This window comes from Crotalus tigris, unplaced genomic scaffold, assembly GCF_016545835.1.
Source record: "Crotalus tigris isolate CLP2741 ecotype Arizona unplaced genomic scaffold, ASM1654583v1 scf7180000018477.2129921, whole genome shotgun sequence".
In the NCBI taxonomy this organism is placed as follows: domain Eukaryota; kingdom Metazoa; phylum Chordata; class Lepidosauria; order Squamata; family Viperidae; genus Crotalus; species Crotalus tigris.
This window is the reverse complement of record NW_024097029.1, coordinates 1,962,586-1,977,947: the sequence shown is the minus strand read 5'-3', so window position 1 is coordinate 1,977,947 and position 15,362 is coordinate 1,962,586. Positions and strand designations below refer to the sequence as shown.

At 39.6% G+C, this 15,362-nt stretch overlaps 1 protein-coding gene across 1 annotated transcript in view; it reads right to left on the bottom strand.

Annotated features, from left to right (window-relative positions):
• Nucleotides 1-15,362, bottom strand: part of SCN2A (sodium voltage-gated channel alpha subunit 2) — a 121,056-nt gene that overhangs the window by 58,657 nt on the left and 47,037 nt on the right. The window contains 3 exon segments of the mRNA XM_039352798.1: nt 1,408-1,729; nt 8,518-8,614; nt 10,802-11,013. Coding sequence (XP_039208732.1) covers nt 1,408-1,677 — 270 coding nt within the window. The 5' untranslated portion in view covers nt 1,678-1,729; nt 8,518-8,614; nt 10,802-11,013.

Sequence of the window (15,362 nt, the reverse complement as noted above, 5' to 3'; positions counted from 1 at the left end):
ACTTCAATTCTAGCTTGTAACATATCTTGTCCCATACATCCTGATAAAACAAGGAACACCCCCACCTCCAATCCCAGTGTCAACCAGTATAGAAAAAGGCTGCTTGGGAAGAATCATACTAAGCATCCCTTCATGCCAGAAGTCCACCAGGCACTCAGTGAAACAGCCTAACAGATCATATGAAACTCCCCAAGAACCTTCTGGAATCCATCAAGGTCCATTAGATCTTGAGGAAGACCTTCTTCATGGGCCAATTTTCCTTGTAGAGTGTATGAGCAGTGAAAATGCCATCTGGACCAGGAAATGATCTGATGTGTTAAAGGACTCAATCTAATGTCATCCATATCCAGATCACATACCAATTATTCTGAGGTAAAGATGGGGTCAAACACACGTCTGCTGGGGTGTTTATGTCTATGATCATATGCTTAAAAAAAACAATCCTAGTTGTTCTATTCAGTGAAGTTAAAAAGCCATTATACCATTTTTATCTTGAAAGAGTTGCTCAAATCTCAAGAACCCAGGAACCAGGAATTGGTTTAGACAAGATTTATAGGCATTCAAACAATAATACAAACATCCTGCTAACTGAGTTGTATGAAAAAGAGCTTTACCTTTTACTTTTTGTTTAGCCCTTAACAAAAGAGCTCTACTCAGAATAAATAAGTGGAATGAAATTTTGGAAAGTACTCATTGAGCAGGATTTGATATGTATCCTCTGAGAATTTAAAAACATGTATCTTGCTGCTGTTACACAATTCCTTATAGAAGAAATTATAAGGCAAAATAATGTTCTGCTCTTAAAGCTTACAGTGTCCTTCTCCAAATGCTGCATTAACATATGGAATTCCCAGAAAGGTTGACCTTACCTTTCTGGCTCTGAATTTTGGGAGATAGGCAGGTGAAGAATAGCAGGCTGTAGATGACCAGGCCAAAGAATTATTTTAATTGTAATTAAATTGAAAGCAGGAAGACGGGATTATTTCATAAGATTTATTGCCTGCAAGAATATCTTCCCATTTTTTGTAATAGCAAATCAGAGTCCAGTTGTTCAAATGCTAAAGATCTAACAGCAACCCAGATAGCTGTAGGATAGCACAGAAATCAAATCATTTTTGTTAAATATTTTTTTCAACCCTTTTCCTTCAGATGTGTGAATACTAAAGATATAATAAACCGCTTCACATATAATGAGGTGAGGGTGGGGAATAACATATTTACAATACTGTAATATACCCCCTACGTAATGCTTTATTTGTGAGTATAAATGAACAAAAGTAGTAATCCTTACTTATGTGCTAATAATTTGAGGTATAGAAGTTATCCCTCCAACCTACTGGCTAAAGAGGACTCTGCAGAATTTCCCTCCTCCCAAATTGTTTGTTAAACTCCCAGCAGAGGACTCACTTTTTTGTTAAGGTAATAGGGGTCCAGGTCCTCCAGTGGCTCAGACACCATCCCAGGAGGTATGTCTCCATATATAAAGGGCAGTGATTTGCCAGCTTCCAAATCGCTATTCGGTTTTGGTCCATTTTCATCATCATCAACGTCTTTGCGCTCTTGCTTGGACTTCTTAGCCTTTTCCTCGGCAATGCGTTGTTCAATAGCTGCCAGTGACTCTTTCGTAAAAAAGTGGAAGCTGTCAGGTCCTGGTGGTACCAGCACTGACTGTGCCATCTTTTCATCCTGCAGCTCTTAATTACAGTTGTGCCCCATGCATAAAAAAATGCTAGGATACAGAAAAACATATAAAAAGATTGGTATCATTCTCTCTGGATCAACACAGAAATGCTTGCTTATTATTTTTTTCAGAGAAGTCGATTGGCTAGATCAGTGATGGTGAACCTTTTAGAGACTGAGTGCCCAAACTGCAACCCAAAACACACTTATTTATCACCGGGTGCCGGGTGGGTGTGGAGGTCATGGGAGATTGGGTGGGTGTGGCCAAGTTGGGCATGATCACCTCGATGTAGCTTGTGGGAGGGACGCCTGTGGGGGCTGGGCATGGTTGGGGGAGATCCAGGGGGTCTCTGGCAGGTGGGGCGGTGGGCAGAAGGCTCATCCTGCTGGGTGAGGCGAGGCAAGGCAAGGCAAGGCAGGGCAGGGGTGCCATTGTCGCAGGGCAAGGCGAGGCAGGGGCCAGGGCAGCTGCTGTTTGACACCATCAGCCTCCGCACACAGAGGCCAGCAAGCGCATGGGTGCTGGGATTTATCCGGCCACGTAGGACCTCGGCGAGTTAGCGGGCGGCTGGTTGAAGAGGACGGTTGCCATCTCTGGGGCATGGCGCGTGTGCCCACAGAGAGGGCTCTGAGTGCCGCCTCTGGCACACGTGCCATAGGTTCACCACCACTGGCTAGGTTACAAAAGAGAGAGTAGGGCTTTCTTGCCAATTTATTCATTGATTTTGTTAGCAACCAGTTCTCTTCCTCTTTCTTATATCATTTAAACATCTAAGAGAAAGGAAATCAAATTCATTCTCAAGAAAATCAGCTTTCTTATGATCAGGAATGCATTGGCAGTGATGTAGAGAATGCTCTGCGCTGAACACATTATTTTCCTATTTTTTAAAATAATAGTGTACAGCAGCTTTGTTTGCAATCCGCAGCACAAGTGAGCAGCCATACTTTAGTTTATAATGTTGTGTAAATCCAATCAGAGTACTTTATTAGGACATTTCCAAATACCAGCATTTCTGTCTGTCTGAATTTAGTATAAAATGCAGATCTATTTGATGATTAGAACATGACAAGCACAGTGATATTTATATATCTGTAACTGCCAGAGAACAGCCAGCCAATAAATGATCACAATAATTCCAGACCACTAAATGAGTATCTCACTTAATGGTTTCTAGCCCAAGATGAAACACATTTTCTTTACCCTTATCAAAATAAATTGCTAGTGTTCCTTGGTTTATTCACCCTCCATGGCAAACCTCTGTCGTATTCAACATTTCCAGTGCTGACATAACAGCAATTTTCTGCATATTCCTTTGCCTACCACCATACTATTATAATCAGATCCTAGAAGATGGGAAATGGGGTGGATCAAAATCTCTCCAATTAGAACTGAGATAATCCTTATAGATGTAAGGCAGTAATGCCATCGAATTTTGCAATGAACATGTCATTTTCTCTCAGATCGAATACTACTATCACAGGAATATATCAACATCGCTCAATAATTTTGGTATCAAATCATGAGATCAATCTTGCATGAGAATTGACACTGTGTGTCTTTATCCAGATCTCAGCTAATGACAGGCCACCACCCTGAAAAACTTATTTAAATTCAGTCAGTGAGAGACAAAATATAATATAAAAGTGAAATGTAATAAAACATATTATTAATTTGAGACACACTGTTTCTGGATGATGCCATAAATAGAAAACATTTGTTGGATCTAGTAGATCCACTGATTCCAACTGGTCTGCTCTGCAAATGTTTGTTAGATCCAATATTCTGTTTATTCCATTTTGTACAAATGGTATTTTGATAAAAATACCATTTATTCAGGTTTAACTGAGTTACAGACTGCTAAAATTCAAATACAGAACTCTACATTCACTCAATGTGCTTAACTGGTTACTACCCTGATCCGTATACTGATTAACAATAACCCAACCAAATTAGCTAGATTTGCATAACATAACCCATGAAAAAAGTAACCATGCTTAGCATGACAAGCAAATGTAGCTGTTAGATCTTTTCTAACCTAGTTGTGTGTGTTTTGAGATCACAACTACTGTCAGTAATCTTTCTTAATTACTGGGCAGCTGGTGAAAGCAGAATATTTTTGAGCATAAGCAGATAAACCAATATTCAACTTTTACTCCTCTCACTTTAAAACAGTGGTTCTCAACCTTTCTAATGCCATGACCCCATAATACAGTTCCCCATGTTGTGGTGACCCCCAACCACTTATACATCACTGGGTGCCAGGGGCATGGCCAAAGAAAAGGGGGAAAAATGGCAGACAGCCTTGTTTGGCGACCCCTGTGAAATGGTCGTTCGACCCCAAATGGGGTCCCGACCCACAGGTTGAGAACCACTGCTTTAAAACAAAGTTGCATAATTTGAAGGCAATAATATTACAGCTTAAATACATCAGTTAATGTATCCACAGATCACATCTAATTAAACTAACAACTAACCTTAGTTATTACTTAGGGAATCTGGCTAGATCTTAGCTAGTACTAAAAAGCTTCCTGACATAAACTCAAATAATACATGCTGAATACTCAGAATCAGAAGGAAAGCTTGTCAGATCATGAAAAAATATAACTGACACAGGAAGAATACCATCCCAAGAGATTGGGAATTCATAGCTAATATTTTACCAAAGTCAAATGTAAATTGGTGTAGTGGACTAGAGGGCGGACCATGACTTCTAGTCTTGCTTGAGGCTCAAATCCAGCAGGGTGACCTTGAGTCAGTCACTCTCTCTTAGCTCTGAAAAGAAGGAGGCAAGGGCAAACCACTTTTAAAATCTTGTTAAGAAAACTGAAGAGACTAGGCCAGACAGTCGTGAGGAGTCAAAACTGATTTGAAGGCAAAAATACACATATCTATTTCACCAGTTGGCTGAATCATCAATCGTTTTAAAAGAAACATTTACATATTGGAGTCCAAAACTAAGGGAATGCACCTCAGGGCTTCTTTAGCACCGTAACTACAGTCATTTAAGATCTCTGAAAAGCCTCATTAATTTAGTGAGCTGGAGGCTGTTACTGTCACCTAACAAAGGCAGTTGTGTGTTCTTCCCCAAGGAGCTGCAGTAATATATAGTATCTGGAAATCTGGCCTGGATCCTTGAGATTCCCTGCTTTAATACACTATGTCATTTTTTCCTCAAAAACCCTTTATGAAATTAGGAGATTGTCTGGAGGGTGGATAATCAAATCCTTTCTTATGACTTATACTTTTTGCTTACAAATGTATTTTATTTTTCCAGTTTGGAAAAGAGAATATTTTTTTTTATCCTTCTTCATGCCCCTGCTGATTTTTTTTTAATCTAATGCAAAAGATATTTTAATTTTTGCCATGTTGTTTTTATTAGAAATTGGAATAAACAAAATAATTGTAAGCAATGAAATAGTTGCAGGGACAAAGACAAAAATGAAAAATTCTAGGACATTATTTGAAGAGACTAAAGGCTAAGTTGGATAAAAGTAAAAAGAAGAACCCATCTTAAGAACTTCAAGGCAAGAATTCTTCCTCAAAGAACATTTTACTCAGGAAACAAAGAATCGGCACTACATAGTTGAACCCAAAACTAGTTTCCCTTCCCCCGGATACAAAGTAACAAATTGCAATTCCCACGCCCAATAAGCAGTCATGAATCACATTCTCCAATTAGCCTGAAACCTGGATTTTCTCTCCAGCTCTTCAGCCCACCAAAACATTATCAATCCGTCCTTGGGTTCCCACAAAGCAGTGTTTATTATCATGGCTAGCTGAGCTCAAGCATTCATCCCAACCCCTCTTCTGCACCTGATTTCTAAATAGAAGAAAAAGCATGTTAAAAGCAAAGAGATCAGTTGTCAGAGCGGGAACATCCAATGTTTACAGTGTTGATAGTTTGTTTATTTGACCAGGGTTAAAATAAATGATGATGATGATGATGATGATGATAATAATAATGTTGGAAGGGACCTTGGAGGTCATCTAGTCCAACCCCCTGCTCAGGCAGGAAACCCTATACCATTTCGGACAAATGGCTGTCCAGTCTCTTCTTAAAAACTTCCAGTGTTGGAACATTCACCACTTCTGGAGGCAGGTTGTTCCACTAGTTAATTGTTCTAACTGTCAGGAAGTTTCTCCTTAGTTCTAGGTTGCTTCTCTCCTTGATTAGTTTTTATCCGTTGCTTCTTGTCCTGCCCTCAGGCACTTTGGAGAATAGCTTGACTTCCTCTTCTTTGTGGCAACCTGAGATATTGGAATACTGCTATCATGTCATCCCTAGTCCTTCTTTTCGTTAAACTAGACCAGTGATTCTCAACCTTTCTAATGCCGTGACCCCATAATACAGTTCCCCATGTTGTGGTGACCCCCAAGTGGGTGTGGCCACCAATAAGAGGGAGTAGGACAGCTAGGGAAAAGGGAAAAAAATGGCGGACAGCATGGTTTGGTGACCCCCGTGAAATGGTCATTTGACCCCAAATGGGGTCCCGACCCACAGGTTGAGAACCACTGAACTAGACATACCCAGTTCCAGCAACCGTTCCTCATATGTTTTAGCCTTCAGTCCCCTGATCATCTTTGTTGCTCTTCTCTGTACTCTTTCTAGAGTCTCAACATCCTTTTTTACATCATGATGACCAAAACTGGAGGCAGTATTCCGAGTGTGGCCTTACCAAGGTGTTATAAAGTATTAACACTTCATGTGATCTTGATTCTATCTCTCTGTTAATGCAGCCTAGCACTGTGTTGGCTTTTTTGGCAGCTGCAGCACACTGCTGGCTCATATTTAAGTGACTGTTGACTAGGACTCCAAGATCCCTTTCACAGTTACTACTATTGAGCAAGGAACCACCTATACTATACTGTACATTTGGTTTTTCTTGCCTAAATGTAGAACCTTACTTTTTTCAGCCATTTACAAATCCATCTGGTGGTGATGCTGTCTAACCCACATTTTTCTATCTTATCAAGTAGTAGGTTGTGATCTACTTTATCAAATGCCTTACTGAAGTCCAAGTAAATTATATCCACAGCATTCCTCTGATCCACTAATTTTGTCACTTGGTCAAAGAATGCAATAATATTTCTCTGGCATGATCTGTTTTTGATAAACCCATGTTGGCTTTTAGTAATGACTTTGTTTGCCTCTAAATGTTCATTGATTCGTTGTTTGATTATTTGATTATGTATTGTTATCTTTGGTAATCCTTAACAGATTTTTGCTGACCGGGACTGAACAATGAGACTTTAAGGATTTGTTTCTAGATAAGAGATGGGATATGGAGAGAAAAGATCATTTGTTGTATTTTAAGAGAAACTGATAAATTACTAAAATTGTTTATACATGTTATAAGGAAAGAGGAAGACATTCTGTATATATTTCTTTTCTTTTTCTTTACTATATTTTTATTTTTTCTTTCTTTTCTATTTTTCTTTCTATTTTTTTTTCTGGACTTTCTATTTTTTCTTTTTAATCTTCTTTTTAGTATATAATAGTTTTAATTCTTTAATTGTAATGTTTAATAAAATTACCATAAAAAAGAATAGTCAATCTTTATCGGAGCACGGTGTGTGGTTACCAACTCTTGCCAACATACCACCACTGTGTGAAATGGAAGTATACTGAGGGGGAATCAGCCCCTTCAGTTCTGAGGTAACCACACTCAATGACCAGATGCTGAACTCTCTCCTTGATGTCATTCCCTCTCCCCACTATAAATGGGTTTCTCCCACCACACCAGCATTCTGGAGGAACCCAAAGAGGATAGAAGGGAAATCTTCACCCAACACAGGTCTGGCTAATTACAGAAAGGAAACCAAACAAAAAAGTCGGGTCATTAGCTCAACCCAGCTGAGATGGGCTATAGCCGGCAACTGGCCAATTGAAACAAATGTCAACTTTATGAGAGGCACCAAAAGAAAGTTTCCATTCTCATAACAATTTAAATACAAAAGAAAAACAAACCCCTAACATAATTCTAACTAAGCTAACTTTCCCCCTGGGTTGAGATCACCCCTCTCTCACCACATACAAAACTCTTCCTACAACAAACTTGAAAGAACCCTCTTCTTTTCCTCTATTGGCTCTCAGGGCATATCAGGCTGGCTTGTTCTTCAAAGGAAGAAACTGCTGTGCAGCATCTCTTTAGCATGTCCCTGCAAAGGGGCATCAGTCACTGCAACTGTATCTCTGGGGACTAGATAGTGCAGAGCAGTCAGAGAATGTGGGGCATAGCCAATCCTGACCCAAAACTTTCCTTAGCAAAATCTTCTTGCTACACCAGCCAGGATTGTAGGGGGTCTAAATAACACCGATGTACAGTATATCAACTGTGTAGGAGCAGGAGCCGAGACGGGCCACACACTGGCAGCTTCTGAAATAAGCTCCCAGCTTGCAACAGGCTTTACCACTTCCGGCTTAACCCGATGCCCCCCCCCCCAATGGCACCCAAAGGCAAGAAAAGAACATGGACTAGCCCTAATAATTTTACTGGGAACTATAAGACTAACAAAGCAGAAAACAGATGAGTATTAACTCTTATCTCCTCATTGCAGAGGCAATTAAAGTGTAAGTAATGGATCCACGGTCCCAGAACCCCCTTCACCTTCAAAGACTGTAGTAATGCAGGATTCAGTCAGAAAAAACTGAGAGAGAGAGAGAGAGAGAGGGAGGGAGGGAGGGAGGGAGGGAGGGAGAGAGAGAGAGAGAGAAAGAGAGAGAGAAAGAGAAAGAGAGAGTCCAATAACCAAATTGGTCAAGATGTAGAGGCAAAAGTCTATTTTTAGGTAGTTCTTGGTTATCACTATTCTTTATGGTAGAGATAATATGTTACCATTTGATATTGTAAAGGATGATTGAAACTTGTTCAACAACAGGAGAGTTCTCTCCTCCTCTCCTCCTCTCCAATCTCTCCTCAGTCACATGGCTGTCTGAAGAAAAAATGAGAATATGGATAATATAATCTTATATTTAATTTGTGCCATTTTCTAAAAAAGCTGATACTCACTTTTCATTTGTTAATTAATAATGTGAGGAATACAGTGGCTGTATTTGGTGATCATATGAAGTTATTTAGAATATTTAGGCCATAAAAGAGTTAGCAAAGAAAGCAAAAGTGGAGAGTGGGTATTTAAATAATAAACATGTTTATTATTAATCTAACAATGGTTCACTAATAAATATGGAAGTATGAAGAGCTTATTGTTTGTTTCATAATATTAAAACCTAGTGTCATCCAATGAAGCTAAGGATAGAGAAAGAACACGTTCAAGCAGTCAAATGGTCAAACTTACTTCCCAAGCTTATCACCATAGTGAACAACTTTGATGGCTTTGTCTAACTCAGATGTATAGGAGATAAAATTTAACTAGTTCAACTTAGAGTGATCCCTATTATCTCCATGCCATGGTGCACTTATAGACAGACTTTCAATCCAAGATCCAGTGCAAGACTTCCCAAAGTGACCACTTGGAGCTAGCTGGTGATGGGGCTAATAGTGCATAGGCCCAATTTAAGCACTGATTAATATTGATAAATTATTTTTAAAAAGAGCCCAAAACTAGCTGGCCAACTGTGAGCATAATGATAGGAGTTCCATTTATTATTTCAGGTACTAGGATATACAATGCAGAACTGCACAAACTTACAATCTTTTTTCTCATTGGGGTTGGAAAACATATTTTTCGGTTTTGCTGTAAAATCAAAATTGTAAAGCATTAAAGAAAGAGGTAAATTTTAGTGCTTCTTAATGGAAGTACTTTGCATGGCTCTCTAAAAATGTCTCCTGAAGTTCATTAAGACTAACATGAAAAGTTAGACATACTATTTTTTCCAAAAGCACAAATGATATGGTTCTGAATACCACAGTATAAGAAACATGAGCATATTCTGTTATGTTCCTTTGTTTATCTCCTGTTGTATATATGCTATTTTCTTCATAGGTTTTTTTATCTCTATTTCTGGTACATGGGAATTAAATAGGATTTTCAACCAGTAAGTTATTATGAAGCAGTTCATAATATGGTATGTCTCCAAACTGGCAAAATGTATGTTACCAAATTGGATGCAGCCTGTTTTGTACATACTGTATAGCAATGGGTAAATAGCTTTTAAAAAAGTAAATGACAAGTCCAGAAGGATTTACAGACCTTGGGAGAGGAAGACTTTAATACTTTGCATTCGGCTAGATTTCTGATCAAGACTGAAGGCACTATACCAGTGGTGGCGAACCTATGGCACGCATGCCAGAGGTGGCACTCACAGCTCTCTCTGTGGGCACGTGCACCGTCGTCCCAGCTCCGCCTCTCCCTGCAGCCCCCTCCTCCGCAACAGCCCCCCCGGAGGAGAGTCACGCCCGGGCATGGCCCGCGCGGAGCAGTGCAGCCAAGGACATGGCAGCTGGGCAGCGGGGACAAGACTCCGCCCTCACGCCGTCACACACCGTTGATGCTGCAGAGCGTGGGCAGAGGGCGTGGCCATGGTTCTGCTGGGCCGCCTGGGTGATCTGCGGCTGGCCGTGGAGGCAGTGAATGGCCCTGTGGGTGTGCAGGGGCAGAGTGGGTGGGACCCAGGGTGGAGCTGGGGGAGGGTGGGCAGGGGCAGAGTGGATGGCGTGGAGCAGGGACCAGGTGTGCGTGGGGCCATTTTTTGAGCATTCAGTCTCTAAAAGGTTCGCCATCACTGCGCTATACCCTGCTATTTGAATTAAGGGCAGAGATGCATGTTTTCTTTTCTGAATACAAATAATGGGTCTGGCCAAAATGACTGATCTGTAATAGATCACAACAAGGGATGAATACACCATGTCAAGGTGGCAGACTAGATTGGTCCCCTTTGCTCGTAATACACACACACACACACACACACACACACATACACATTCACACAATTAATATTGATATAAATGGCATACTTCCTAGTTGAGTGGTACCAGAATTTTTAAAAAGTGAAGAAACAAAATGATGACAGCTGAACATAGATTATAGAATGTCCCCCATTCAATCCTTAGCATCTTCACTTGTATCTAGGGAAATCTAGATAGATCACCTTAAATTAAATAGATCAGGGACTAGACTCAAGTTATAAGGCAAAATCACTTTCTTACAGAAGTGTAATACCTGCAAGGTTTAAAATCAGCATGGAGCCTGAAGTTCATTTTGAAGTCATCACTGATAGATCCAGGAAGTAGATGTGATGCCACAACATGCCTCTGAAGTATATTGGTGAACAAAACAGCTTATTGATTTTTAGCTGCACTTCCTTCAGCTTCTGGTTGGTTAGAGACAAACTAGCATGCTTGTGTGCCTCTGTACAGATCTGTTTCCTGTTGCTTTGACAACAAAGCATGGCAAGGACAGAAGAAGGATAAGGATAAAGTGAGGTGACAAATGATGGCTTACATAGCAGATCAGAAATGGAACTTTATAGTTCACAGTCAAAGGAGGCAGGGTACCACCCTTGAAAAGAGACTTCAATATTTGCATCTGCCTAAGCAGTTCTCGGAGCTATCCAGTTGGCATTACAAGCTACGGACCTGTTTTTCTCCATGGTAATCAATTTTCAAGAATTACACAGGAACAGTAATTATTAATGTATGGACTGGTGTTTCTATGGCAGTCATGGTTGAGTCTTTTCATGTGTGCTTATTTCTGCATGGATAATTTTAAAAGCACTAGGCAACAATGCATTTGCACATCTGCATGCTCTCTTCTAACTAGAGAGAAAAATGGCCTGCTTTCTGACTAGTGGTCAAAGAAAGCAGAGGCCCATCAATAGTAAGGATGATTTAGAAGATGAGAAACAATGAGGACTGGAGATGTTGCTGAACTACAATTTGTGGAAGATCTAGCCATTATGGCCACAAATGAGGGTGCTTTTTAATTATCCGGTAATAGCTGGAAAATCACAGATTCCCCAAGCTAGATAAAGGAAGCTAATTTCAATTTATGCTGGTTCCACAGTTTGGCTGTAAATGTTCATGGATCATATTCTGGAACAATAAAAAACAGGTTATCAGCACTAGGCTGATCTACTCCACAGCGGAATACTGTGCCCCTATATGGCTTAATAGTTGCCATACTAGTAAGTTAGACGCCAGACTTAACAACACCATGAGGACTATAAGTGGATGTATTAAAACCACTCCAACTTACTGGCTTCCTGTTCTGAGCCATATAGCACCACCAGCTTTACACAGGCAAGAGACAGTAGTGAAAGAATACAGAAAAATTGGTATGCTACCAATGCATACCAACCTTCCTCATTTATCAGCCAGAAAACTTCAGGAAGCCCCCATTGGCACTTGTACAACATCTGTCAACAACTTTAACATTGATTCCTCATAGAAAGCCAAATGGGTCACTGAACACTCAGATATAGGAAGACATATAAAAGGCCCCACGAAAAAGGTGCCAAGCTTTGAACTACCACACCAGCAATGGACAATCTTGAATAGGAATCGTACATCACCCAGTATCTGCCGGGACTCTCTATATAAATAGGGCATTGTATCCTCCCCTCAGTGTGACTGCAGGGTCCCACATCAAATTGTAGATTACTTCATGACCAGCTATGAGAGCATACACCGGTCCAGCATCTGGTTTTTTCCATATAAACAATACTGCTCTTCAATGGCCTAGACTTTGGCATTTGAACATAGATCTTTTTATCATTTATATTTCACTGAGTTTTATTGATCTAGGTGAAATGTTAATATATATTGCTAGTCCATGTATGATATGCCATATGCTAAATAAATAAATATTGCCAAAATATATTTTTTACTATTTTTACTTTTTTTATTTATAAAGAATTCCTTAAGACAACCAGTCTCAACTCTTCAAGATCCATTTTAAAACAGAAATTGACCTAGACTTCCTTGACTATTTTCTAATCCATTCCAGATATGTGGGCAGGGCTGACTGAACCAAAAGTGGCTAGCGGAGGAGTAGAGCTAAAAATCCTAGCAAAATCCTTCTTCCTGCCTTATTTACTGCCTTGAAATGGCATTTTCCTACCCAAAGAAACAAGGGATTTTTTAGAAGCACTTAGAGTGATTAGCTTGCATAAATCACCATCATATGACTGATCCCGCATGACAACTCAAAACGTAGATTTGTCATGGATTCCTACCAATGAGAACGTACTTTATTCTCCACAGGTATTCCTTGATTTACAACAGTTTGTTTAGAGACTGTTCAAAGTTACAATGGCACTGAAAAGAATGAGTTATGTCCATTTTTCAGAGTTATGACTATTGCAGCATCACCATGACCATGTGATCAAAATTCCGATGCTTGGTAACTGATTCGTATTTATAACGGTTCCACTGCCCCATGGTCACACGATCACCTTTTGCGACCTTTTGACAAGTCAACGGGGAAGCCAGATTCGCTTAACAACTGTGTTGTTAACTTAGCAACTGCAGTGATTCACTTAGCAACTGTGGCAAGAAAGGTCATAAAGTGAGTCAAAATTCACTCAACAAAGGTTTTGCTTAACAACAGAAAGTTTGGGTTCAATTGTGGTCACAAGTATTCCGTTATCATTCGCCAATAAGCACAAACAACATCCTAAGTCCAACAATGCAGAATGTGAATATTAGGAACAAAGCAGCCTTGTATCTCAGAAATAGTCCTAAGAAACTCTGCAATTTTTCATACTGGATTTGGATCAGGAACTTCTGTCCAAAACCTCTCTCCTGATGCTGTGGGAAATAAGGGGCAAAGTGAGAATAGGTACCAGGCCTCACAGATTAAAATTGTTATGTCTTCATTGGATTCTGGCAGAAAACAAAACGAAGAATCAATGGTGTGGCAAGCAAATGCATCTTGAAAACCATATTTAAAATACTGTATTTGACACTGATACAGTATTATTATTTGAATGCCCTCAATTTTTTCCCCTTTAACCCAAAGTAGTTGAATTTGAATCTCTGATGGGAAACCAATAAAATCCTTTAAATGTTATACCCCAAATCCATTTACTGTATTAATAAGACAATAATTCATTGGGATACCTGCATATGTTTTAAAAAAAACAGCTATTCACTTATGTATAAATCTTAAAATGCCTGAAATTGCCAAAATACATAAAATAAAAAAGCACTGAAATGCCATTGCCTATCACTTAATGCAGTTTTTGCACTATTTCTTGTATCTTAATAAAAGCTGGTGTAGGGTGTAACTAGCAGTTTTTGCGTGGTGATTTACAATATAAACTATGCATCTTTGCTTGGTAATATATTGGTAATATAAGTGCTCTGGAGTTTACACTCAGGTGACACTATATAGGAGAATAGTTTTAGTAAGCCCAGCCTAAATGACCCAAGAAAATAGATTTTTTTTTAAAAAAATAAAAATATTAAAAAACATAGCTCTGATTTTTGAATCTCCTGACAAGACAGTGTTTGTAATGCTTATTCAGCAAACTTTGAAACAAGAGGAGAATAAAAAAAGGCGGGAAAGGTCAACTGCCTAAGGCCTCCAGATTGCTATGTTAGCAATTGAAAAACTGAGGGGTGTGTGTGTGTGTGTGTGTGTGTGTGTGTGTGTGTGTGTGTGTGTGCTTCAGATGAATGGCTTATCACTTAAAGGCATCAGGCAGCAATGTGAACTTTTCATCCTTAAAGGAATGTTGGTGAATATCTAAATATGTTTACAAAGAAGATGGGAAAGTTTTATGAGGAATATTGAACTGTTTGGAAGTGTTTCCCTCCAAATAAAGCAGGATGGTTGTGCAACAAAAATCAATCTGCAACACTCCAACTATCCCTTTGTCTTCCATACAGCAAAGACGGCTTTTCTCCTGCTTTAGGGATGGTTAAGATTTGGGCCAAGGCTGACTATTTTTTTGTTTTTTAATGGACGGAGAATGACTCTGTTGTGCACCTCCACTGGTGCAATGTTCCACAAACACCTGTCTCATTTTCTGGGAAATTGCTATTCTTCCCCCACATTCCTCAGCAGTCTCAGCTAATGGTTCAGCTACCAGGGAGTATTTACCGTATTTCCAGGTGGGGAGAGGGTACTTATTTCAGATTCTCAAATACCCAACATTAATTTAGTTCATTTACAATAGCTAAATGAACATAACTTCCTAACAGTGAGGACAATTAACCAGTGGAACAGCTTGCCTTCAGAAATTGTGGGCGCTCCATCACTGGAGATTATTAAGAAGAGACTGGACTGTCACTTGTTTGAAATTGTATAGGTTCTCCTACTCGAGTAGGGGGTTGGACTAGAAGACCTTCAAGATCCCTTCCAGCTCTATTCTGTTCTAAACTTTTAGTTGCCTGGCTCATTGCTTTACTCGCCTTCAGTTCTCCATCAGACTCAGCCAAACATACTTTTTCTGCACCTATTATCTGACTAATAATATTTCATTACAGAAAAAGCTTTTCCAGTATAATAGCCAGACTGTCTGACTACTAAGAAACAATATCATCCGGAAATGACTGGCAGGTTTTCTTATATTAGAGTACTCAGGCATCTTAGAATGATTACTAGTCTTTCCTGGAGCTCATCATCTGAGTAACAAGATGGACTCCATGTCACCATTTTCCCCAAATGGATATCTGTGTATATGCAGTACCTCTGCTATAGGACCTTGCAACAAAAGATTTCCCATTTCTGCATTGAACTGCAGGAAGACCCTAGTGCAGTGTTTCTCAACCTTGAC